This window comes from Raphanus sativus, chromosome 9, assembly GCF_000801105.2.
Source record: "Raphanus sativus cultivar WK10039 chromosome 9, ASM80110v3, whole genome shotgun sequence".
In the NCBI taxonomy this organism is placed as follows: Eukaryota; Viridiplantae; Streptophyta; class Magnoliopsida; order Brassicales; family Brassicaceae; genus Raphanus; species Raphanus sativus.
Window position 1 is genome coordinate 24943632 of NC_079519.1, and position 27930 is coordinate 24971561.

Below are 27930 nucleotides of genomic sequence, written 5' to 3' on the forward strand. Positions count from 1 at the left end.
CTAGATCTGTACTATTATTTGTGAATTTATTATATAGTTAAAAACGAATATTAATAATATTAATTATTTTTAAAATAAGATAATTCTTATATATTGTGTTGTTATCATAAAATAATTATTTATATTATAAAAGTTAAAAAATTAAATATAAAATAGTTTAGATATCTATCTATCTATCCATAGTATTATTTGAGAAGTGAATTTGTTTATTTGTCATGCTCTCCATAATTATCGATTTAGTCATATTTTATGTTGAACTATTAATATTAACTAATAAATCTTTTTAGTGACTTAACTGATAATTCATTATTTTGAAAATAATTAAAATTTGCTAAAGACAATATCATAGCCAAACTTATACACTATAATTTAGTAATATTAAAGTATTACCTATATGTTTATATTATATTTTGGTTTAGTAATATTAAACCAACTCTATTTTAATGAAGATATATATATATATATATATATATATATATATATATATATATATATATATATATATATATATATATATATATATATATCACATAAGATATAATAATAATTTATCTTTTACGATACTTTTTTAAAAAACAATCAATATCACTTTTTGTGATAATTTTTAAAAAAGTTGGTAGAATATTTAAAATTATTTATACTATTATTTGCAAAATAATTTTTCGCTCTCACATTTAAATTTAGAGTGTTGAAAATCTTTATTATTTTAATAAATACTTAGGTTATATTTGTTAATATATAATTACACATAAATTAAAAATAAATTTCATTAGTTTGGTATCCATCATTATCTAAAAGATTAAATATTATATTGTTTATAAAAATATTTTACATCATATATTTTAAAAATAAATACAGTTTGTGTATATATAACAAGTGCGGGCAAAACACCTAGTTTTTCTCAATGCAAAAGGGTAAAACATGTTTGAAATGGTGAAAAAATGAAAAATCCTAATAGAATAAATAAAAGTTTAGATTGTCTCATTTTACTAATTCTCTCTTCTTTTTCACACTGATTGACTACTTTATTAATTATATTTACCTTAATAATTCGATATCATTTATTTTAAATAATAACCATAATAATAACAAATGTTTGAATGAATTTTCAAACCAGTTAACAACATAACATTGTATTTGTTAACATAACCAGTTAGGTTTTTGTATTCAGGAATCCGTTCAGATAGGTATCGGTTCTTTCGGGTATCGAATTTTTGGGGTTTTAAAATTAGATTTCTCTCGGATATTATAAATTTTTGGATGGGTTCGAGTGAGGTCCTTCCATTCCAAGTCCAAGTGGATTTGGTTATGATGTGCATAAACCAAAGAAATAAACAAAAAAATCCCATGTGTTTAAAAATGTCAGTAAACATTTCTTTTAAAAAGGTAAAAGCAACATCTGCGCTACTCTAGTTCTTTATTTCGTAACTATTATATAAGATTATATTTATCATATATTGATAGTGATCTTAATGATAAATAGATCTAGATCCGTGTATCCACACAGGTGTTTATTTTAATAGAATAAGCATATTAATTTTTTCACAACACAAAATTTAAGAGATAAACAATCTATATTAGTATTTGTTTGATCTGTAATATATAACATTTATGATATATTGACATTTTAATTGTCTTTTGTTGGTTGCTCACATTGTGGTTGGATATCAAACCAATCAAAATGATATATTTTATATCATATTCTTTAATTAATAATTTTAACTACATTAACCATTTTTGTATGTACCAATTACTATGTTTGTGTATATTGATACTCTTATCTTTCCAAAATAAAATTTATGTCAAATAATATGTGCTTCTGTTTTTAATAAGATAGAAAATTTCTCGCTAATTTTTTATGTTTCAAATAAATTCTACCTCTTTATATTTTTGAGGAATATATTAGATTAAATGTTTTTTATTCTAATGATTCAAATTTATATGTGTGAATTATACTAATCTATTTAACATCTATTTGAAAAGTAAAATTATATTTTTTAATAAATATTTTATATTTTATATTTTATGTGAAATGAAATAATAATATTCATGAATAATAACATTCAAAATTTGTATGTTGTATTTTAAATAGATTTGTTTAGTCTTACTGTAAAAGATTTTGTTAGAGAATAATCGTAAATTTGGTTAGAGAATAAATAGTGTATATATTATACAACAATTGTTAATTTGTTATTGACCTCAATCTACTCCAAACATGATTTTTTAGATTAACATGATACTAGTTAAAAATATATTGAACATATTTTCAAATGAAATCAGCGGTATGAAAAGTAGTTTATATTTATTAGATTCGTTTATGAAGTAGTTTATATTTATTAGATTCGTTCATTAGGCGATTAACTTTATAAGCAACAGGTGATTGACTATTTTATCACTTATTGCAACAACATTGAGTATTATGTGGAGAAATAATAAACAAGCCCCATTAAAGAATCTTCGGCCTTGACAATCCTTCTGGCATTCATACGCTCCATATCTTCCGTGTGCAGTTGGCCCACATTGGATACCAAGACAGTTTTCTGGTTCTACACATATACAATCAAATATAAGTATTACTATTATTTTATTTTATTTTGGTGAAAAATATTATAATATATATATATATATAATATATATATAATATCAATATGAAATAAAAATTATTATAAGTATATTATAGACATGAATGTATATGGTTAATAATTATTATCAATTAGAAATGATATTTGCAGGGTCATTTTTTGTTTACATAACAAAAAAAAAATGGGGAATTTTCAAAAATACCACTTTCAAGGTACCATTATTCATCTTTACCACCACTAAAGACACATTTTCAAAAATACCTTATTTATTAAAATGGTAAAAACTCTTATATCTTTGTTTTTATATGCTTTTCAAAATTCTAATCCCAAATTCTAAATCATAAACCTCCAATTCTAAACTCTAAACCCAAAATCTTCAACTCTAAACCCTAAACCCTAAACTATATACCCTAAATTCAATATCCTAAACCCTAAAGTCTAAACTATAAACCCTAAATCCTCAACTCTAAACCCTAAATCCTCAACTCTAAACCCTAAACTATATACTTTAAACCCTAAAACATCAAATCTTAACCCTAAATCCTAAACCTTCAAATCTAAACCCTTCATTAAAAGTAGTGGTAAAAGTGGTTAGTGTAAACATGAAAAGTGGTACTATGAAAATGGTATTTTTGGCAATTTCTCAAAAAAGATTTATTTTTTAAAAAACAACATACGTGCAAAGGCCATAACGTCGTTCTTTGACAGTGATATTGCCAACATTACTACAAGAAAATGTAACAAAATGCTTCCTCGCACTCATATTTTTTAGTAATAAAGCTATTGAAGATTTTTTTTTCTAACAATATATTATTGTCTCTTTACAAACAATATATATAATTTTCTTAAATAATGTTCTTGTTCTTCGATAGAGCTCTATTTATATGAGGTCTCTTGCCTGGTAAAGTTTGAAAATCTTTTTTTTATTCTATTATTATTTTTACCTTCAATAGATTATCTATATTTGCTAATAATCACTTATTCAAAGATATTTAAATTTTATTGTATACTAGCATGATATAAATCATTATTCCTTATTCAAAGATTTTTTTTTTGAACGACTCCTTATTCAAAGATATACAAAGCAATTATACATATATTCCACCATACCAGTTATAGATAGATCTTTTTGTCTAACCTACAATACTAACCAAATGCAAAACAATACTCAGTCTTTGTTGACGTTGAATAATTAGATTATGAATTTTGGCTAAAACTGATTATATAATAACAAACTATATTTGAATAAAATCAGGGAAAAGTTTATTTGTCACTAATTTATCGTTTTATTAGTAAATTAAATTTTATTTTCTTTCAATTATTGATTTGTAAATGTTGTATTCCTAATATTTTGTTATCAGAAATCTTATTCATATAAAAGTTCTAAGAATTTCTTACAACTAAAAATATTAAGTTCTCCTATACGATAAGACTTATTTATCAATTACATGAAGGAAAAAACTCTTACAATAGATTTATTTATTCCACATATTTAGTTAAAATCCGATCCCCGCCCTAAGTAATTATACCACCTTCACGCTACGACCCCACAATTAGAAGAATCCCAATTGAAGTCGAACCTCCTCTCAAATGAAGGACACACCAGAGGCTGACACAGACGCAAGCAAAACGGAGGAGCAAATTAAAACGAGAGCATATAGGAGAAGAGTAACACCTCAGGTGTCTGCGTCAGCTGGACGCCAGAGCTAACTTTGTCTTAGATCAGAATCAAGAGAGTGAGTAAGGAGAGAGAAAAATGTTTTTATGTTTTTTTCTTGTTTCTTTTTGTATACTTTATTTTAAGTAAAATATGTGAATACATTGATTAAAATATTTTTAGTTTACACCCAGATTTTCATAGAATTTAATATTAATTTAGGTCTATAGAATTTATATTTGAATAAATATATATATGCATATGTAAAGTGCATATCAAAGTTAATATCATTCCAATATTATTTATAATTAAATATTTTTCTTGATGTGATAAAAATTAATATATTATGTTATATATTCGCTATAAAATTTAAAATTAAGAATATCTACTATATTAATTTAGAGTCCTAAAAAAAATCTACCATAGAATGTTGTTTTTAAAATTTGGACTCTTTTGTACCAGACGCATATTAAAACATTCACAAGTTTGTTAGAATAATATTTTACTAGCTACCTACATAATATTTCCGGTATAGTTTAAATAAACCAAAATCTAATTTACTAAAACCATTGAAATTAAATATACTTAACTGGTACCTTATTAACTATTAGAATAATAATACAATGACTCTAATTTGACTTCATTTTACTTACTATGATCGTTTCTCCTTATATTCTGCAAATACAAGAATTTTGCAATTACTCTAATTGGAAATCATGTTAGTAAAGAAGTCCAATAATACAATAACACTAATTGAAGATCATGTTTATAAACGTTATCATTTCTGTGTCACATAAAGAAATAAAATTGTTTTAAATTTTAATTCATCTTCAACTATACGAAACATTACAACAAATTAGTTTACAAAAAAAACATTACAACAAATTGCTTCAAACAAATATATTTTATATCATGTTCATCATTGACATTACATAAAGCCAAAGATTATAAAGAGAAACTTCAGTTCATATTGATTATGTATTTCCAATTATTTATGTTTCTATTAATTATATACATATAATATAACAGAATAGAATATTCTAATCTCAATAAGAATAAATACATCTATTCTTAATTAATGTGGCCTCCAAACCATAAAATCTATTCAATACTATTAAAACATAAGAACTTTTTATCTACTTTTAAATAGTCTAGGTTGGACCATTACATTTATTTAATTTCCTATTATTATTTTTAAACTAACTTAATTATTATTAAATATATACTATATCTAACCAATTATTTTAATATTTTCAAAACAAGATCTTTAAAAATATATTCTCAAGTATCTTTTACTAAGATTACATCTTAATAATATATTTTAATATCTTTTATTTAAAAATGTAAATATACATTTCTTTTTAATATTTACTTTTAAATCATAAAAGTCATAATTAATAACTAATTGTAGTTAAAACGATTTTTAATTCATCTTTTATTTATATACTAAGAAATAAATTTCTATAGTATTTATATATACATAATTTATGTTCCCAATTAAATTGCTACATCAAGTAATAGATATAAAATAACTTAATCCATCTATTAACTATTTTCTAAATTATAAAATAACATAATAAAATAAATTCATGAATTTTACAACATAGTTCAACTTATTAAAACAAATATTAAAGTATGATATATAAACTAATAAATAATTTCATAAGTTAATATATATATATTAAATATTTTTAAAACTCTAATTTATTTGTCAAGTATAAGGCGGGTTGAATGACAATAGTTAATTTGTATAATAATGCTGACCAGAAAATATAATAACAAAATATATTTTACCAATAGATTACAAAATTACGGGTTTGATAGAACTTTAAAATAAAGTTTAACCAGATTACATATATAGTCATCGATGTTATCGGTTTAACTGCGGGTCCAGATCGGATAACATAACACTGAATATAACACTTCATGTGTAACATATAAAATATATATGCAATCAAAAATAAAAATTTATATCATTCGAAAATAATCCCGCCCTTTTAAGGGCGGGTCAAAATCTAGTGTAAATTAATGTACTGTAAATTTTTGTGTGAAGTGCTATTTTAATTTTTTGTAAATATATATAAGGAAACATAGATTTAATATTTTTAGTGTCCAAGTAAATAGATGTAATAAATTTTTGATTCTATATATTATTTAGCAAATAGATAGACTTTTGGATAGAAATATTTAAAATGTTAAATTTTAAAGTGTTCACAAACTTAACATACTGTTATTAAATAAAGTTTATAACCAAACTCAATATATTAAGTTAAAGATAGATTTTTTTTTTATATTAGCATGCATAAAAGATGATATGAACCCACCTTTCAACACGGTAAAGAACAAAGAAAACTGATTTGGAATATTTGGACATGTGCTCGGGAACATCAGATCATGAAGAACGTAGAACTCATGCTCCCCGGCAAGATTACACATCTAATTCTTTGTTTTCTTGTCCATGAATGTCCTTATTATCATCCCACCAACTGTTTGAACAGCTTGCTCCACAAGATTAATCGAAGATCTCATATTCTCTACGTATGGAAAACCAAAAGAAGAGAAACTTTGGATTATAGAGTTTCATAGCGTTGTCTTGTCAGCAGAGGAAAGCTCTGATACTCTTTGGCTTGAGTGGCATATCCATGACTGAATCAGTCCCTGCTTTATCCATCTTCCTACCAATGTGTCCCCGCTTCTGATAAATCTCATTTGTTTTCCCTGAATTCTTGAAGTGGATTACTCGCTAAATCAATTTTGTAGCAGGCCCGTTCCTCCCTTAAGGCAGCAAAAGCACAAGCTTTAGGCCACATATTTTGTAAAAAGTATTTAGGCCACATCTTAAATTTTGTTTACAAGCCTTTTTCATTTTTTTGAGTTGATATTAATATCAAAACTGCGTGACCGCCGGTAATTTGTTCATTCTTTTTTACGAGTTTCCATTGTCTAGTGTTATAGCTATCAAAATGACAATAAAAGGAAATTTAACTTATCTGACAAACAAAAAAAAACTCTTCCCGGTCATGATTTATAAAAAACTTTAACCTTTCTATAGACACACATAATTTTGCTTTGAGGTGATGTTGTGGAGAGGAGACAATGTTTTTCTATGAAGGCCACATTTTTTCAAATGCTTTAAGCCACCTATTGTTTGGGACAGCACTGAGAACCACATCCACAAAATCTTGATTTTTTGCTTGAGTTAGTAGTCCTATTCGTGGACCACGGCAACTCGGTGTCCTGTCGGTTTTTTTTTCTGTTTGAAACAAAACTCTCCTTCCAGTTCAGCGGTTGATTTTGTTGATGCGTCTACTTAGTCGAGTCGATCCACTAGATTTTGCATCATATACATTACGGCAGCTAGGTTTACTTCTGTAATTGGTTGTACGGTCGTTGGCATTGCTGTTTAATTACCTAAAGATGGTGCCAATTGTTGAATCTAAATTCGGTCAGTTATTCGAAAGAAGTTTATTGGAAAATCAACGATTGATTAATTACAAGGAGAATAACATGGAAATCTGCTCCAAGACTATGAATTTGTCAGGAACAAGTTTTAAATTAATAAGTTTACCCTAGTTTTTTTTACCACTTCGTATATTTGTGATTGTTCTCCTCTTTACGAGTTCTTCTTATAGATCGAACTCGTCGATTTCTTTCCTTTCCTTAAGCTGATTTGTTTTTACATGATGTAAAATTGTTTGAGGGACAAAATCCATCTCCAACTAATAGCTAAATTTTTTTCAAGTTTTTAATAATTAGGTAAGGTGAGATATGAGATCAAGTTACTATTTTGCCTCAGTATTAAATTTAAAAAAACGTTAGGATGACTTGGGTGGATAGAGTTGTACAGAAACAAAACCATTTCTGGTATCAGATTCTTTAGTCTTTGTGATAACCCACAAAGTACGTACAGGTTCTTCAAGCAATAGCTCTATATATATCGTAAAGGAATCATCTTTTTTCTCAAACTTTCGGTTCCAGAAAGATTATTTATTCTCCTTGTGGCTTAGCCATACATCTTATTCCTTGTTAATCTTATCCTCTTTATTGACGAATATCTCTTTCAACATGAAGTCTAAGTTGCCATGGAATAAAGCCATATGTTTCTTTAACCCCAAGACTCTCTTTTTGCCCGAGAAATCACTTTTCTCTTTATTCCCCCCTAAAGGCTTTGCGGTATATATATATATAGTGAGATCAAGGCCCGCCCCAAGAAAATATTAGTGATCAAAACAAGACATGTCAAACGTAAACTTTCTTGAGATTCAATACAAGCTCTCTAAGAACAAGATGTTGAGGAAGCCTTCAAGATTGTTCTCGAGAGACAGGCAATCCTCAGGACTGTCTTCACCTGGATCAGTGGGCGTCCCTCAGCCTACAATCAACGAGATGAGACGTGTTTTCAACAGATTTGATTCAGACAAAGACGGAAAAATCTCTCAGACTGAGTACAAGGTGGTGCTGAGAGCTCTAGGACAAGAGAGAGCGATCCAAGACGTGCCCAAGATCTTTAAGGCCGCGGATTTGGACGGTGATGGGTTTATTGACTTCAAGGAGTTTATAGAAGCACACAAGAGAAGTGGAGGGATTAGATCTTTGGATATACGAAACGCTTTCTGGACATTTGATCTGAACGGGGATGGGAAGATAAGCGCAGAAGAAGTGATGTCGGTTCTGAGGAAGCTTGGTGAGAGGTGCAACTTAGAAGACTGCAAGAGGATGGTGAGAGCTGTTGATGCAGATGGAGATGGATTGGTTAATATGGAAGAGTTCATGAGGATGATGACTCAATCTATGAACATTGTCTGAACAGATCTTTCTCTATTATTGTAATAAAGGTTATTATTTATACATATCTTATTTCAAAAACATGAATGTTGCAAATTTAAACCGACATGATCACCAATGTTCAGCCAAATGAACAAAAATAGATAAAAACAATAAATTATACAAAAGTTAGCATGTGGAGGAGCACAAACTTAATACCTTACGTAAAAGGGTCAGCCGATGAAGTTTGTTACAAATACTATTTTCAGTTCCAAACTGCTAGCATAGTTCTAGAGAGCTTAAAGGATTATATATGATGTGAAAACAAACCCACCGCTGCCACTAAAGAACCTGAACTCTACCAGTAATCGCCACAAGAACATGTACCATCACTGAAGTGATGGAAACGTTTGTTGTCTCTCACAAGACACGATCAACATTCTACCAATGATTTTAGACATGGTCTTGAGTTGAAGCAGTCAGTCATTAAACTTCTTTGGCTCGGCTATTTGCTTCTCGGTCAGAATGGATCGTGACATCCAGGTATCTTAATTTCTCGTGTAAGAGCACCTTTATCGGTGTCCTAAGCCACACTTCTTAGCATTTAATTGCTTAAAAATAAATCTAAAATAGCCAATTATACCAAGGACACCTCTTAGCTAAGAAGTTTTTCTTCTCGTCCTTAGCTGCAACGTGTCATCGTGTCATGCTATCTTTGTACTTCCTGTTTTTCTTAACTGTCCTAAGGAGACATGTGCCATGCTCTCGCCGCTTAACGAAAAAGGAGTAGAGCAAAATTGAATCGAGAAGCCTTTTCTTGACGGATCTCTCTTCTCTCTCGATCTCTCCTCTCTCCCGATCTCTCGCTTCTCCGTTCGGCGGTGCTCTCTCGATCTCTCCTCTTCTCTCCCTGGTTGTTTCTCTTGACGGTGCTCTGTAGACGGTTCTGTCTAGGGTTTTCTCGTTGGTGCTCTCTCGAGTCTCGTCGGTTTGCGTTTCTACATCTCGACGGTGCTCTCGATCTCACCGCGGTTGTCCTCTCGATCTCTCGGTGGTTGTCCTCTCGAAGTTTGACGATTCTCTCTCGAGGCAACATCGGTTCTCCTCTAGATCTCTAGAATTATGTTTAAAAAAAATTAAAGCTAAGGACAAATGAAAAGTCCCACCAATAATCACCATTTTAACAAAAAGTCCTTACCAAAGTTCTAATATACAAATAATAATTAAAAACTCTAAGGACATGAAAATTGGGACAATTGATAATGTTGCTCTAACAGTTTTAAGTACAACTAACGCTATATCTGGTATTATTTTTAGCTAACAAGAAAGTATGTGTAACTTTCTGCCAATTTTTTATTAAAAAAAAAAAAAAACTTTCTGCCAATTTGCACAAGCTCGAAACTATTTTGTTCATTTTTTCCCTCTGTTTTTATTCATAACAGAAACGCGAGTGGGCTTGTTGGTAAAACGTCTAAAATTCATCCAGCCCATATCCTAAAAGTCAACCCGTCTACACCCCACTAAACGAAGCGACATCGTGTCTTTTTTTTCTCTGAGAAGCTTCAGGTGAGAATACTGGCCATTGGCCACCACCCACCAGTAGTAGTTCGTTAAACTGGTTTTGTTTTTTTTTTGGAATAAAAAATCTGGTTTAATTACGCAGTCAAATAATAGACGTAAACCAACTTCAAATTTTCTTTCTCGGCGGCCATGGGAGTTATGTCTGCGGAATAAAAAATTAGTGGTGAAGCGTACAGCTATGTCTCATTCTTTTTTTTTTGCGAAAATTTGGAGCTATATCTCATTCTTGACTTTTATTATTATCGTTTGCTTTACAATACACAACTTATGCTCCTTCGGAAAGTTTCTAGATACATAGTATTTAAAGTTTTAAATCCTTTTCCCGTAAACAATTTTGTATATGTAACTCAGTGACTGGGATCGAAGCTCGATAATTTGGAGATGGCCAGATGGGCAACGCCGATGGAAATATTTACAACCACACCACGTAAGTCATCCGAGCCGGAGCCCAGAACCAACTGACCCAACAACAAAGTTTTTCTACGAATGAATCAAACTGCTCCAGTCAATTATCAATCATCATTTTTCCAATTTTAGAAATTATCTATATGGTGAAAAATAAAATTCACCGAATACATTTTTTTTTTTTGATTAATCAAGTACTAAAACATAGCTCATCAAAATATTATGACGTGTGAGCATACGATAAAATGTCTACGAAAGCACATATATCTTCGAATATAATATAAATTATGATCATCTATTCTATTAATTCTCCGGCATGACCAGTTGATATCATGTTGAGTCCACTTTTTAAATTTTACTTTTTACTAACTAACTACCATTAATCACATATCTTCTCCTTCCTATATTCTAGGAAAATATTTTTGTTCAACTTATAAACCCACGTTTTTGAATAACAACCGCCAGTATTTGGCATGTAATTATATAGACTTTGTATTTTATAACCTTTCTTATCTCTTACTTCCTATAATTTTGGAATCCAACTTTGAGTAGAAATAAACCACGTACACATTAATTATATATCTAAACAAAGAAAGAATATTGGGTTGCCTGCCTATTCCCCTCTGTAGATACATATGCCCTATCTATTCCCACCCAAACTATTAAGTTCTTCCAAAACCCACCCAAACATATACTTTCTCTTTATATTTCTCTCCAAACTTTTTTATTCCCCCTCTCTAATTGAATTCTCAAATCGTGATTAATGGAACAAAAATGGCGTTTAGGAAATACAGATCGCCCAATTAGAAAACCTGACCCGACAATTAAAAAACCTGTCCCAGATTTTAAAATCTAATTGGGACTATTTTTAAAGGGTTTCTTCTGTGTTCTTTTTTTTGGTCAAATGGGTTTCTTTGTGTTCTTCTTCACTTACGACACATACAATGAAGAACAGAGGAGAGAGAGAGAGACGAAAAGCAGAGGAGACATAGAGAAACCGAAAACAGAGAGAGAGATACCGAAACTTAGATCATTTAAATATATTCATAACTCCAAATACAAAATGAAACTTTATTGGGTGATTCCTTTGAAATATCTACAAAGTCTCACATGTTTCAATTATTATCATCACAGATTCACAAACATCAAAAGGAGCAAGACACATACGCTGATCTTTGTCTCTCTCTTTCTCCTCTGTTCTTCACCTCTCTCTCTCTCCTCTGTTTTTCGTCTCTATCTCTCTCCTCTGTTATTCGTCTCTATCTCTCTCCCCTGTTCTTCATCACTCTTCTCATCGTTGTCGTCTCTCTCTGTTCCTCGTTCTTGTCTATCTGCTCGTTGTATCTCCTTTGTTCCTCCTCCTGGTCTCTCTCTCTCTCTCTCTCTCTCTCTCTCTCTCTCTCTCTAATCTGTGTCTGTAAGTGAAGAACCTGGGTCGGGTTTTTTTTAAATGTCGGTCATGTTTTTTTAATTGGGCAATCTGTATTTCTTAAACGCCATTTTTGTTCCATTAATCACGATTTGAGAATTCAATTAGAGAGGGGGAATAAAAAAGTTTGGGGAGAAATTAAAGAGAAAGTATATGTTTGGGTGGGTTTAGAAAGAACTTAATAGTTTGGGTGGGAATAGATAGGGTATATGTATCTACACAGGGGAATAGGCAAACAACCCAAGAATATTTGATTCTTTGATTCCCCATGCCTCATACCATTATGTATATATATATTATCAATAACAATTAATAGCATTTATATTACTATGTTTACATATAAATAAATAAATATGCCAACTTTTGTTTTAAATTTATGGATAAAATATTTGGGTAATTTGATTAATAAATAGTATTTAAGTATATATAGTTATTTAGAAACTAAATATAATTAATATTTGTGGGTATATAATTTTATTTTAAAAATTTGGATGTATTTGGTTTGCGGTTTAGTTCCGGTTCAAAAGGCGGGTATATTTGAAAAAAATCGATTTGCGGAAGCGGATTATGTATATTTTATTTGGGAAGGGTGCGGGTTGGTAGATTTTGGATTGTAGGTACCCACAACCCGAAAAGTATTTTAAAAATAAAAAGAAAAGTAATTTTTTAAAAAAATATGGTAATTTAAAAAAGAAATTTAAATTCTAAAAATATATAATTTTTATTATAAATATATTTTTATAATAATTAAATTAAATAATTATTTTTTAAAAATTATAACCCGCTGATAACTGCCAAATTAAATGGGCAGGTGCCAGTACAAATTATTTGTTTGAAGGTTGTGCGGATCATATTTTTGACCAAAACAAAATTGAAATCTCCGGTTTGGCGGGTTCGACCGGCAACCCATCCCTAAAAGAGCGTATACCGGATCTGCCAAATTAAATGGGAGGGTGCCAGTACAAATTATTTGTTTGCAGATTGTGCGGGTCCTATTTTTTGACCAAAACAAAATTGAAATCTGCGGGTTAGCGGGTTCGACCGGCAACCCAGCCCTAACAGAGCATATACCAGATCATTTTTTAAATTTCTATTATTTAAATTAATATTTATACACAAATATGATTATAAATAGAAAAAAAAAATTTAATCATAAAAAACACAAATATAAAAATTAAATTAAAACAAAAAATATACCTGCCTTTTAAAGGGCGGGTCAGAATCTAGTACATTCATTAAATTTGGATACACGTTAAGTCGCACAAAAAAAAAAGGATACACGTTAAAGCAAGAGTGGCTGGTTTTCAAATATGTAAATATGATTCCGTGGATCAATTCATAACTATGAATACAACAAGGGAGTACATTTTATCCGTTAAACTTGATTCGGATTACTATTCATTTCAATTGATTCAAAAATTTCAAATATCCGTAAACTTTCGAATCAAAACAAATATTAAAAATCAATATATGTTAAAATCGAAACAATCATAAATTTTAATTTTTTGAAAAGAAAATATCCGATCCAAACCGGCAATATATAAATACATGTATATCTTAATTATATTTAAAGTTCTAAATGTATAAAATTATATAGCTATTGTTCTAAAATATGATTTTTGACAAATTCTATTCATATTGTTACTTATATAAAAATATTACATAAAAAGAATAGAAAATATTTATAACATTTATATTTTTTCCTTAAGTTTTGTATTATTATAATTGTTAACTAAGGTTAAAAAATTTACGAGATATGTAGTTTCACTACTTCTTTTAATTTTTATCTTAAATATAATGCAAAGAAAATATTTTACAAAACAAATTTGTATCGAATTTTTAAGATTATTTGTATTAATCAAAACATATGAGATCCCCGTAAATATTTGTAAATATCCGCTAATATCTATTTATTTTTCGGATATCCATTTTTCCAAATATCCGTATTTTTCCGAAGCAAAACAAATCGAAAAATTAAATATCTGTAACATACGAAACAAATTACAAATAACTTCAAAAATCTGAATATCCGTGTCCAAGCCTAAATACAACTTATGTTTGTTTATTAGATTGCAAATTACTACACGTTTGATGTCGAGATCCTATATGATTATTGAGACAATATATACATGAATATGATTTTCCTTGTGCACATTTTCATTGATGTTCATATTCTCTTAACAATAGTTTTTAATGTGGCCTTAAGTGTATTGAAAGTGTTTGGTACATTAATACTTAATCAAGTAAACATCAATTACAATTAAGAATAGTCATAGAAGCTGTCTAATCACAGTTGTATCAAACACTTAATAAATGGTCACCCAGACACCCACCACTCTGGTCCTATCTTAATTTTATCTGTCTCAGTTCAATTGATTTTTGATTCAGATCATAAATCATAAATATTTAAACCTGTGAATTAACTATATACAAATATGAAATATTATTTATTTGCCATGAGAACTATTATTATAACATAAAGGAGTCATTATAGGTTCGGCCCTTTCTCAAATTTTTTTTTATTTTCTCTATCTTCAATATCTCGAAAGTACCGTTAATATAAAAGTTAAAATCACATTTTCTTGATTAACAAACATTAAGAAAAAGTTGACAAAAATACATTAAGAAAATGTAAACGCCTGGCGTTGCCCCAGGAATTCATCATTGCAGCCTAGATGCAATAGTAAAGTTATTAACTCATATTAGGTTGTCATCAGTTACTTAATCAAATGTTAACTATATAGCATCTATTATCATTTTATATGTGGTCCACGGACTTTATTCTCTTAAGAGCATCACTACCATTATTATTGCACAAACCTCATATGATTAAGGAGCATTGCATTTCTTCTTTACTATTCCTCTTTCGGCTCAGCTGGCCCCCGTTGTTGCCTCATTCTTCAATTCACTACAAATTATGAGTCTATGACTAAGTTATTCTCTTATCGGTAAACTAAATAACCATATACTCTATCTGATTCTAAAACTGGAGAATTATATAAATAAGGAGGTTGTGAAAAAATGAGCACTCTCTCGACTAGTATGGTCGGGCAATTCGTTAAATATGTCCTTTCTTGTTACTGTTCAGTATCCAAATAGTCAAATAATATCCAATTGACAAGTCACAACCTTCAACGTATGAATGGAATTAGCCAAAATACTTCGTAAACCAATTTTACATTTCATTTTTTTATATTCATGATTTGTATAAAGCATTATAAGAATTAACAATACCATAATTTCCATCAAGTGAATAGATTTTTTTACCACCACATCTGAAAATTAAATCCATCAAAAAATTTAATATATAAATAGAAAGTACAAGGACGATCATGAGGAAGCACGTGACAAGGACCCAACTCTTGCAATTTCATGGGCCGCAGGGTTAAACCCTAAGCAGCCTAACCAGCCTTGCTTGTACGGCAAGAATGTCTTCCTCTTCAGCTCTTCCGAAACTGCTCTGTTCTCAGTGTAATGCAACTCATGAGCCGAAACTACTGCGCCATACCTCCTCGACCTAGACACCGGTGATGACTCACAACTATCCCTTGACCGGACACTCGAGTTCTTCCTTTCTTCCGCCTCTTTCTTTGTCAGAATATCATATCTTTTCAAGGACTCTTTGGTTGGAACCGGTCTTCCGTCGGATGCACTCCTGAATAGTAACAGATCTTTGAGTTTCCACTTTTTATACGCTCGACCAGGGAACAGAATCGCTGACAAGAAAACAGAGGATTTTTGGTTGCTTGTGTTAGAAGCAACCATTTTTCCTGACTCATGTACTTCTTCTTCATCAACCATGATGTCTGAAACCCTTAACGGAGACATAGAGCGGCTTCCTTTACGCTCGTAAGTAGATCCGGGAGACCGGTCTCTTCCTCTATTAGAAACTTCTCTCTCAAGGAAACTAGATCTGGGAGAAGAAACAGTAGTAGGAGGGAGTGAGGGACCTAGAGGTCGAATCTTTCCTCCATCAAAGAGCTCATCGGCGGCTGAAAAATAAGATTTATCCAACTGACCACTGAAATTGAACTCGAAATTGTCGTCAAAATCGCTGACTGATCTCTTCTTGGAGGAGGTTGAAGGTGAAGGGCTTGTAGGTGCACTGAAGAAGAAAGCATTGTTGTTTCCAAATCGAGTCGGGCTTGAAGGAGCTGTTATGTACGGAGATGAAGTTGTGCTGTCGAAGTTGAGTTCTGTTGATGTTTCTGCTACTGCTGCCTCTGTCTCCATTAGTGGAGTTTTCTTCTTCTTTGGATGCTCTCTTCTTCTTCTGCCTTTCTGGTTCTTGGAAGGTATTCCCTTTCACACGAAAGTCTTGACTTTAGAGAGAGATGGAGAAATGAATGGATTGAGTTAGGAGCTGCCTTTATAAGTCTCACCTACTTCGTGGGTTGTGAGTTATTATTATTCTTTTTGGACAACAATTTGTTGTGATTTATTAACTCCTAAGTTTTCTATGTTTTTTTTACCAAACATTTTTATTTTGTATATCAGGAGGTTTTCTATGATTATTAGTCCTACCATGGAAGCTTCATCGGACATCCGATTTCAGAATTAGAATTGAAAACAAAAATTTATGAAAACTTTCAAAATCTCGATTTCAAAACATTTCTAAAATAATCTTGTTAAATACTTTGGAAGCGTAAGCTACTATTTTGAAATCACAATATCATTTTAGTATCTAATATCATAAATAAATTATTTTTATTTTATATAAATTCTAAAACTAATATTATTAAAATAGAGTCGCTAAAATATACAATATTAAGATGAATACTATACATTGTCTTTGTGCATAATAGTTTCTTTTTATAAGATATCTTGCATATATATTCAAATATATTGTATCAATTATTTGTGAGTTAATAAAAATAATTAGTTTTGTTAATTGGATAAAAGATTATAAACTTAATTTGCTATTATTTTCACTATTATATGAAGTCAGCTGAAGGATATAAAATTATTTTAAATGAATAAATTATTACTTTTTAATTTGAATGATAAAAATTTTGGTCGTAAGTTTTATAAAATTATTCTTATATATATATTTAGGTATACGCTTCCAAAACGTACTTAACTTTCTAAAATTTTGTTTCTTACGATTTTATAAGATTTTATTTATGTGTACTCGAGTCCGATTCCATTTATGATAGTTCCTTCCTTACATCTTTCCAAACACAAATTTGAATAGGTTAACGACACTTTATAATTTCATTCGATTTTTATGGTAAACTATAACCCTTTTTCTAACTTCAGTCTCTTAAATGAATTTTGTTTTCCGGTGGCCGTTATTCATTTTGTCTCAACTCTTCAAAGCATACATTTATTATCTATTTCCGGTTAAACAAAACCTTTTCACTGAAAAGAACTTCTAATCAAAATTTTACAAAGAATATTAGTTAATTTTGAATAATCTAAATGGTTTAATTAACCCAATTTGGTCATGTGGTGCGAAGAGCCGAAAAGGTTATGAATAAAGGTCGAGGACTTTTTGGATTATATAATCAGGATGGCTTAATTACTGGACAAAAATTCATAATTTTGTTATATGAAGTTTTTCACCACGAGAAAAAAATGAACTAGAAACAACTGGTCAAACTCATGTGTGGAAAAGGTTCGGTTTATCAAGCAGCAAAATTTAATTGTGGTCGTTTTATTTTATGAATATTTACTTATTTTGACAAATCAAATTTAATTGACTTTCCATGTTCAACAGAGATGGCTTCTCTCGAATTGTTTTTTTTTCTACGTGATTAAGGCATGTAATTGTCAAACTAGTGGCCGCTAAATTCCTCCAAATACCTGATTGGGCAATGAGCAATCACGAACAATAACGAAATATTTGTAATCCATAATGTTTGCATGTTGTTTGCGTGTCTGCTATTTGATAATAATCGAAGTTTTCATTTATTAAGCGTACGTACGCGCATAAGTCGCGGTCGATGGTTACGGATATTATTTTTTCAAAACGTCAACGTCTAGACGGTTGTCAAGGCTCACAATTTTTGACTTTGGTATTACACTTCACCTATACACATGTATAATGCTGATTAATTAAAGGTGTTAGTAACAAAACAAATACTCGAGATGTTTTAGCCAGGCCTTTAAAACATGTTTTTTCCGTTATTTGAACGGCAAGAGGCACTGGTACTGTGGTACATATATTTTTGAAGGGCTAGCTAACTTGACAGATATCAACAATGGGAAATATAATAACCTTTTTAACGATATGCAAACGTGTAACCATTTCCGTAGTCATCAATGAATAGTCTAACTACCATTTGCAATGATTACTGGGCAATTCTTTCATAGTCTTTTTTAAAAAAAGTTGTCACAAAAATAGCCATAAATATAAAATAACCAAATAACTCTTTTTATTTTGAAAATTTTAATATTTTTTTTTTAAAATTTGAAACTTTATCCCAAAACTTCATCCCTTAATTTTAAATTTTAAATCTAGATTAGTTAATCATAAGATATAAATGCATATTTACCAATTGATACAACTTTTTTTGATCATTTTCCTCTTTGAATGCTATTTTGTAAAAATAAACTAGAAAGACTTATCGCAGGGAATTTCTCTTGATTATTTGGCCATGGTCTACCATCATGTTAGCTATGTCCCATGGAGTTGTTAATTTTACAAATTTGTATTGTTATAAGCAATGTTGGAATTTTTTTTTTCTGAAACACTCGGATTTAGAATTAGGTGAATTTAGTCATGAACAAATTATTATTAATTTATTATATGTATTTTATATTTATATTTGATATTTTAGCTTTTATGTTTAACTCTTAAATTATTGTGATGAATTTATTTGAAATATATATAGACAAATTTATGTACTTGAACTAACATTATTGCTTGATTAAAAGATTTAAACCAACTTATATTTATTTAAATTAGATTTAAATGATTTAACCGATTAAGTAGCATAAATCGGATTTTAAAGAAATCTTTAAATCTATAACTGGTTTGCAGCCTGGAGTACCTAGAGACAGGGGCGAAGCTAGGTTAGAGACAATGGGTGCACGTGCACCCACTATATTTTAGATGTTTAGTGTTTTAAATAGAACATATAAGTTGAAAGTGGCTAAGTTGGGCGTGATGCACCCATAGTTTCCTACCAACCTGAGTTCGATTACCCTCCTTCTCTATTTTTTCACTGTTTTTATCAAACATTTTATATATGCTATTTGGTTTGCACCCGGTCAAAATAAAGTCTGGCTTCGCCCCTGCCTAGAGACGTTTTTTTTTTGGAGCAAATACCTGGAAACGCTTAAAATATGGGTTATAAGTTATAACTTATAAGAGCAAACAAACCTCTTGGAACTAGAACGTTGGGAAAAAAAAATCGTTGGGAATTTGCAAGTGCGTCCCACTTACGTCCCAACAAACGCTTTCCGGGAATAATTCATCAAATTTAACCATTTCAGATTTTGAAGTGGCTGTATAGACAAATAAAGACATGATTCATGAGCTTGTGTGCTTCTCAGTTGAGTAGATACAAAAGATTACACAAAACAAAAATAATATGCTATTAGTATAGAATCAAATAAATGGAGTCTGCTTATTCTTGTTAATATTACACTTACTTTAATCCCGTCCCTTAACTTCTCAAGCTTGTTGTATTCCATTTTTAGGTCGACAAAGGATTCAAGCTTATCAATATCTGAATTCTTAGAAATGCTCAAGTCTTGGGAGCTTCCTTCCTCTATCGGAAAAGCAGCTAATCTCCAAGATTTGAATTTGTGGAGCTCCCTTCCTCTATTGGGAATGCAACAAATCTCCAACATTTTGATCTTAGTGGATGCTCAAGTTTGGTGAAACTCCCTCCTTCTATTAGAAAATGCAGCTAATCTCCAATATTTGTATCTTTTATGCTTTTGACATCATCACAGAGCTTCACTTAAGGGATAAAGAGATACTAGAGATAGTTTAACGGGTTAAGGAATGTTCTAGTCTACGTCGACTTGTACTTAACAAAATGCAGAAGCAGGTATCAATCTAAGACCTTCCAAATTCCATACTGTTCATAGATGCAGAGAATTGCGAGTACCTGGACAGATTTGATTGGTCCTTTAGCAATCCATACATTTATATATCTTCTTTCAAAACTGCTTAAAATTAAATCAAGAAGCGAGAAATCTCAACATTCAGAGACTTCAACTCGTAACGCTGTGGTCTTACCTGGTGGGGAAGTTCCTACATACTTCACTTTCCGATCTAATGGGAGTTACTTAACTGTGAAGTTGAATGAAAAGCCTCCTCGATCTTGATTTTGTGTTCGAGCTCGATCCTTATGGTCCCATCAACCGATCAACGTATGGATAAAAGAATGCGGGTCCGGATACCCCCAATTCATGTTGACGAAAATCTTTAGAACTTCAGAGATGGCGATGAATATTCTGAATCTTCAGATGAATATCTGTAAGTATGTTATAATAACACTACTTTTACTCTGTTTTGCTTCGTGTGGCGCCTTCTTCTGCATGGCTTCTTCTTCCTTTCATCGAGCCTGTAAAAGGAAAGAGAGTAAGAGACTAAAACCAGGAAGATAAAAGAACGTTGCCATCATGTTGTCAGAACATTATTAGAGATTCATGGGTGGCGATGAAGATGAAGAGCTTCATGGGTGGCATTAGAGGGATGAATAGGGGCATACTGAAATCACTCTCAAAGAGATCGTTCATATAAGTGACGAATGATTTTGGTCTACAATTTACCTAAAATATTTGGCCTCTTAAGTTCTTTAGCCTACTTAATAAGTAAAGACTGCGTCTTCTGCTTTGATACTTTTGTAAAGAAGTGACATTCATCACTGAGATATGTCTTAGTTCTCTGTATAATGCAACAACAAATTATAACGTTAAGTTCCAATTTGCCGATTATTTCTGCATTTCCGAACACTTAAGTCGAGCAAAGAAAGAGAAAATGGGGAAGGAAGCAAGAACACAAAACTGCATTAATCATCTGTCTTTTGGGTTTAAACTATGCATCAGTCTCTGCAGGAAATGCAGAAGTAAACATTGTTTACAAAAATGAGGGTAACATAAACATTTCCCAAATTCTATTGAATATTTCTCTCTTTTATATGCTCTTTTCACTTCTTCTTTTTTTAGTCTCTTCCCCACTATCCAACCAACCCTACAAAACTGCAAAGTAAAAGCTTAAACATCAAATAATTTACCATCAAGAAAACAATTTCTGGTGGCTTGCAATAACAGTCAAATTGATTACCCCTAAAGGTAAGAGAACATTCTATCCCAACATTTTGCAGTATTGCTTTTTCTCTTCATTGTCTCTAATGGCAATCTGTGTCTGTGCACACATATATAGAGCTTAAGTCATTGACAACAGTTAAGGGACATTGATGCCAGACGTAAAGTCACTGCAGAGCAAACAAATATCAACTCACCTCTTTCATTACAGCAGCATATTCTTTCTTAAGACCAGCTGAAAATCCACATCAGGTGACCATGCACGTACAAAACATGCTAGTTAGATTTCTCTACCCCGCCCAAAATAAGCGTAGGTGTGTAGCATAAAAAACAAACCAAACAAGCAAAACTAATGACTCACCATTGGTGGGTTCGAATTGAAGAGCTTTCTCAAGGCTTTCAGCGCAGCAGCATCGATGTTATTGAGAGCCATGTGTGCCTAACATTTACATATGATCATATTCATATCAAGAGAAATCCATAATATCTGTGCTATAGGCCTGGTTTATAGTAGACCGTCAAACAATGAACTTTTTAGTAGCCTTGTCGAAACAATGCTTTGACATTGTTGTCTTCATCACGCCTAGCAAATTCAGTGTCAAGCAACGCTCCTTTTGCATCTCCAAATTTCAGTTTGCATGCCACAGGAGCCAGTTACAATACAAATAGAAGGCACCAGTACAATAAAATCTTCTATCGAGGGAAGCGAAAGCAATCCTAGCTCTGGAAACAGTTCTAAAAATGTAATCAAATTTAAATTAACAAATTATATGTTTATATACTTTAGATTTTGTATCTGAACTCAAAAACAAAGATCAGATTCAAAATCTAAAGTATATGAACATATAATCCAGTTAAAGTGCTCGTTACCACTAGCCTTCCTTGACAGAGTCAACAGTCTCCATCCACCAAGACAACTCTACAGGGCTTTCGTCCAGATCAATAGGCCAGTCAGGGTAGACATCACCATCCTTAAAAAAGTTACATATCCCATCATCTTCACCCTCAGGAACATCCAGAGAAAGACAAGCGTGTTCCTCAGTGGTGACATGCTCAATGGAACGGAACCACCCCAATTCCTTTGGTAACCCTTCCAAAGTCCAAACACAACATGTTTCCCATCAAGATGACATGGGCGAGTGGTGGTGATGAAAAACTCAGAGCCGTTAGTGTTGGCGCCAGAGTTAGCCATAGAGATCATTCCTTTCCTCTCATGTTTCAGTTCAAAGTTCTCATCATCGAATTTCAATCAGTGAATAGATTCACCACCAGTCCCATTATATCGCCACCTTGAATCATAAACCCCTTGATTACACGATGAAATCGATTCCCCTGCAACAAGTTACATATAACAAAAATCAGGAAGTAACTCTTCTATGCAAGATTTTTAAACAAATATGTGCATGTGCCAAGAATTGTTCTATCACCAACCTCCATGTTCGTTAATTAGGATGTGTTTATCTTTGTGATGGGTTTAGGCCCATTGTTATACTCGTATGAGATATGTATTAAATAAAAAATTACTAAATCGAATAATATAATATAATTATATTATATTATATTATATTATATTATATTATATTCAGAGCCGGCTTATGCTTGTAAAAAAAGGCAACACCCTGAGATCCCTTACTTTTAAATCAAAATATAGGACCCATTTATTAGGATTTATATATTCAACTTACTAGTTCATTGTGGTTATTAGTGTTTTCATACATATTTATGTATGAAATTTGACAGTTCATACACATTTTAGTGCTATTTTTTAAACTTTGACTACAAATATATTACCAATATCTATCATTCAGTTATTAGTAAACATACGCAAAATAAATCATGAACCCCCATTTTAAATAGTAAGCCCTTTTCAAACAAAAAAACATTTGGAAAATTTTGCCTTAGATCCCTTTAAACCTTCGCACGACACTGATTATATATTATTAAATTATATTATATTATATTATATTATATTATAGATGTTTATTAAGTACTTAAAAAAACACATGCTAACGGAAACTTATATAGAGCTAGACTTCTTTCATTTGTGTGTATAAATTTGGTAATTTCCTTTCTTTATCTACGTCAAAAGAGTAAATTGAATGAAATCTCTTTTTTTTCTTCCGGGTACAAATTTTTATTATCAATCCAAAATACAAAGTCAATACAAAATTGAATAAATCTGATTGGTAAATAAATGTTTTTTTTAATAATTGAAACCAAGTCAATAATTTTCCTTTTAATAAAGTCAATGATTTAATTTTTTTCTTTATCTTTAAACCACAGCACGTCATCGTTTTCTTTGGTTATTATACTCAAGAAAATTCAAGATTAGTGAAACAATATTTTTGTTTGGTCAACGAGAGCTAATCAATCATTTTGTTTTTAAGTTATACAAATATAGTTCACATGGCATGTATGATGTATGTGTTCAGGACCTTGATATATAAATACGCAGGCACACAAGACAGAGTAAGAATTTGAAGGTAGAGAAACGAAAAAGAGATAGAGAGAAAGAAAGAAAAAGGAGGTCAATGGTGATAAAGAGAATAGAGCTTTGTATAGAGTTTTTGAAGATAACAATGGATTTAGCGGCGGTAGTGGCTGAAGCCGCGAGAGTCTTATTGAGCCACGCTCCTCAGGTTCCTCCCTCCCACCCACGCCATTACGCTGCCTCTTCCAATCAGCGTTCAGCTTACATGATTCCCTATTTTCCCTGAGATTATAATTCGTTGTATAATATTCTGTCAATAACAAATTAATGTAAATTACGCCTTCTTTTTCAACATGTAGAATATGGATTTAAACCTGGCCGGCGATGTAGCCGCAGCTAGAACACAAACCGCAAAGTTACTTTTTTTTTTTGAAACATCCGCAAAGTTACATATCCAAGTTTTCTTGTGAGCTACCCAGTTTTCTAATTAATCACGTTTCTTATTTAACTCCATTGGTTTATTTTCTTTTGTGGGTTTTGCTTTGTTTTTATTTTATCATGTTTCTAATATTCGAATTAGATGTGGAATTATAATGACGAACGTAAGAACTAAAATATTAATATGGCTTAATTTTCATATCTATGATTATGAATGGCAAACGTAGGAATAAAGGGATGAAAGAAAATGAATAAAATATGTAAAAAGAGAATCTCAATTTTCTCAAAAATATAGTGGTATTTGAACCATCTCAAGAGACAAAGTCCATCTTTAACATAATTATACTTCTTTTAGTTATCAATAAAAAATGTGTATGAATTTGGCATTATCAATATGCTATAGAAACAGTATGATGCATATAATGTATATTCTTATTAAGGTTCTTTTTATAATAAATATTGTTTAACGTTTTTACAAATACATTATTTTGTTTGTTTTTTGTTAATTAGTGAACTAAAAATAAGAGTAAAACTGAAAAAATAATTTATATATGCCTTAAATATCTAAAGCAATACTTATAATGAAACAAATTTTAAAAAATTAAAACAATACTTAATAAGAAACAAACAAAGTATATAATAAATTGACTAGTAGAGTAGTAAATTAGTAATATAGAAAATTATAGTATATGATATATAACTTATTTATTTGAAAATAATATATAAGCTATATTCATTTTATATTCTTATTAACGAAATTAATGAATCATATTTAACAAGATATAGAAAATAATATTTTAAATGTTAAATAATATTATTTTTAAAATTTAAAAAAAAAATCAATTGTAAATTTTATTTTTGAACATAAATATTAATTTTAGATATTACTAAGTAAATTAATTTAATTGTGTTAAATTAACATAAAACCGAGACGATATTCAAATTAAATAGACCTAATATCTTTGTATCTTAAAAAATAATGAAATTAATAATTTCATTATACGCCAGACGCAGATTATTACCTAGTTTGTGCATTAATTGGTATCAAGTTACATAACGTACACTCTATATCAGAACTTGCTATTTGTCACAAAAGTTGCAAACTTTAATATCGTTGCAAATAATATATCTCCGAAGTCTAAACACTGATTTAGAAAATATGGGTCGTCTAAAAATGTAATTTTTCTAAAAGTATATTAATTGTGTAGAAAATATGGACTGAAGAGCCAAATTCCTAGATTAAGAACGTGATTATTACCCAATTAATCATTAAATTTTGGTTTTAGATATATACTCCCTCCGTTCCACTTTAAGTGGAGTTTTAGGGAAAATTTTTTGTTCCATTTTAAGTGATGTTTTCAAGTTTCTAGGTAAAAAATAAATGCATTTTAATATTTTTAATTATTTATATTCTGTAGTATAATTGTTTATTGGTTGAAATTACTTTAATCATTATTATTTTTAGGTAAACTAGAAAAATAGAATAAAAGTTTGTAATTTCTTAATGAATGTTCAAAAACCTCAAAATTCATTTATTTTGGAACAGAGGGAGTAAAAAACATGTGTGCAAAAAGTACAATCTCCAAGTAGCGTGTGTGAGGGAGATGTTAGTGGAGAATCGGCTATAGCCGTAAAAAGAACCATACGGGTAAAAGCATAGAAGGCAAGAGCCTGGCTTTGAAGAACACGCTTGAACATTACCACCGTACTAACAGCAAACGCTAAGTCCAGGAATGGCCGTGTGTTGTTGGTTGTTCGTCACCTCCGCCATGCTTGGCAATTCAAGTGCCTTTATCGCCGGAGTTTTAGGCTCCCTCATATCACGAGGATGATTCTCTACAAAGCGGTATCTCGGTTTTTCTATTTTGTGTGTTTAATCACTCTTAACTAGACGATCATCAGATCAGTGAAAAACAAATAAGAGTTCGTGTCCTTAAGAAAAAAAATCCAATATAAAAACAAAGAAAAAACGAATAGATAAAAAGTCTATTTTTTGAAAAAGTCACGATGAACAAGGTGAAGTGTTATCTCCTTTCGGATGTTATAATCTGCAAGCCTGTAACTATCCTTCAGTACCCTACCAGCAAATATGATTCTCTGGTCGTATGGTGCCATTCCTTCCTGGTCTTGAATCTTTGTCTTTACAGTGTAAATGGTGTCTGAGCTCTCAACTTCTAAGGTAATGACTTTACCGGATAGTGTTTTCGCAAATATTTTCATTCCACCACGATGGACGTTAAGAACTGACTCCTTCCAGGTGTCGTAATCCACCAAAGGTTCATCCTCTTGCTTTCTACCGGAAAAGAATATCATGTGAAGAGTATTGTCTTTTTGGACATTGTAATCAGCCAAGGTACAGTCATCCTTCGTATAACGTCCGGCAAAGAGCAAACTTTGCCTTTTGATAGGAAGGCCTTCCTTATCTTGTATCATTGCCTTGACGTTGCCAATGGTGTCTGAGCTTAAGACCTCAAGGGTTATGTTCTTGTCAAAAATTCTTACGAATATTCTCATACATTTGAGAATCAAGTGGAGAGTTGACTCTTTCTGGATATTGTAACTAGCCAACGTACGGTCATGCTCAAGGCTTTTCCCAACAAAAATAAGCCTCTGCTGGTAGTTAGGGATACCTTTCTTATCTTGTATCTTTGCCTTGAAGTTGTCAATGGTGTCCGAGGTTTTCACCTCAAGCATTATGGAATTGCCTTCAAGAATATTAACGAAAATTCTCATACCTGTAAACCTGAGAATCATGTGGAGAGTTGAATGCTTTTGGATATTGTAAATAGCCAAGGTTTTGCAATCCTCAAGCTTTTTTCCTCAAAGACAAGCATCTGCTGGTATGTAGGGATTCCTTCCTTATCTTGTATCTTTTCTTTGAGTTTGCAAGTGGTGTCTGAGCTTTCCACCTCAAGGGTTAAAGTCTTGCCTGTAAAAATCTTAATAAAGATTTGCATCAACATCTGGAAACAATAAAAAGTAAAATTCTGGTTAGCACACACAAATCAAAAGTAGGTACAGAAAATTTAGATTCTAACGAATATTATTCAACAAGAAAGTCACAAAAGCAGAAAACAAAGAAAAATTAACGGATGATTCAGAAGATCTACGAAAAAATATATACTTTAAGAGAAGAATTCAGAAAAGTTTTTCTGAGCTGTTAGGGGTTGTAAGATAGAAGACTTCAATACACCAGGGGATGAGATTCCTTATATATAGGATTACTTCTTTGATTCAAAACCCAAATATAAGAACTTTTAGAGATAAATATGAATCTTAAAATATAAAAAAATTATTTAAAATACAATCGTACAGTTTTTTTGACATAATCGTACAGATCGTTTTTATTATTTAACAAACATGTAATCTAGCTAAAATTGAAAGAAATAAAACGAAACAAAGTCAGCTCTAATTTGCA

At 30.8% G+C, this 27930-nt stretch overlaps 2 protein-coding genes and 2 pseudogenes across 2 annotated transcripts; 1 reads left to right on the forward strand and 3 right to left on the reverse strand.

Moving 5' to 3' along the window:
• The first annotated feature begins 8436 nt into the window (after positions 1 to 8436).
• On the forward strand, positions 8437 to 9105 carry LOC108832400 (calmodulin-like protein 30). The gene has a single exon (XM_018605887.2). It carries the CDS (start codon positions 8476 to 8478, stop codon positions 9043 to 9045), a length of 570 nt encoding a protein of 189 aa, XP_018461389.1. The 5' UTR covers positions 8437 to 8475; the 3' UTR covers positions 9046 to 9105.
• A 6471-nt stretch (positions 9106 to 15576) lies between these two features.
• On the reverse strand, positions 15577 to 16768 carry LOC108825714 (uncharacterized). Its single transcript, XM_018599060.2, has one exon. It carries the CDS (start codon positions 16649 to 16651, stop codon positions 15749 to 15751), a length of 903 nt encoding a protein of 300 aa, XP_018454562.1. The 5' UTR covers positions 16652 to 16768; the 3' UTR covers positions 15577 to 15748.
• Positions 16769 to 21683: 4915 nt separating this feature from the next.
• On the reverse strand, positions 21684 to 23080 carry LOC108825097 (peptidyl-prolyl cis-trans isomerase CYP40-like; annotated as a pseudogene).
• Positions 23081 to 26070: 2990 nt separating this feature from the next.
• LOC108825098 (polyubiquitin-like) lies at positions 26071 to 27728 on the reverse strand (annotated as a pseudogene).
• Positions 27729 to 27930: the final 202 nt, after the last annotated feature.

Coding starts and splice junctions, on each gene's coding strand:
- LOC108832400 (XM_018605887.2), top strand. CDS start 8,476: ATGTCAAACGTAAACTTTCTTGAGATTCAATACAAGCTCTCTAAGAAC.
- LOC108825714 (XM_018599060.2), bottom strand. CDS start 16,651: ATGGAGACAGAGGCAGCAGTAGCAGAAACATCAACAGAACTCAACTTC.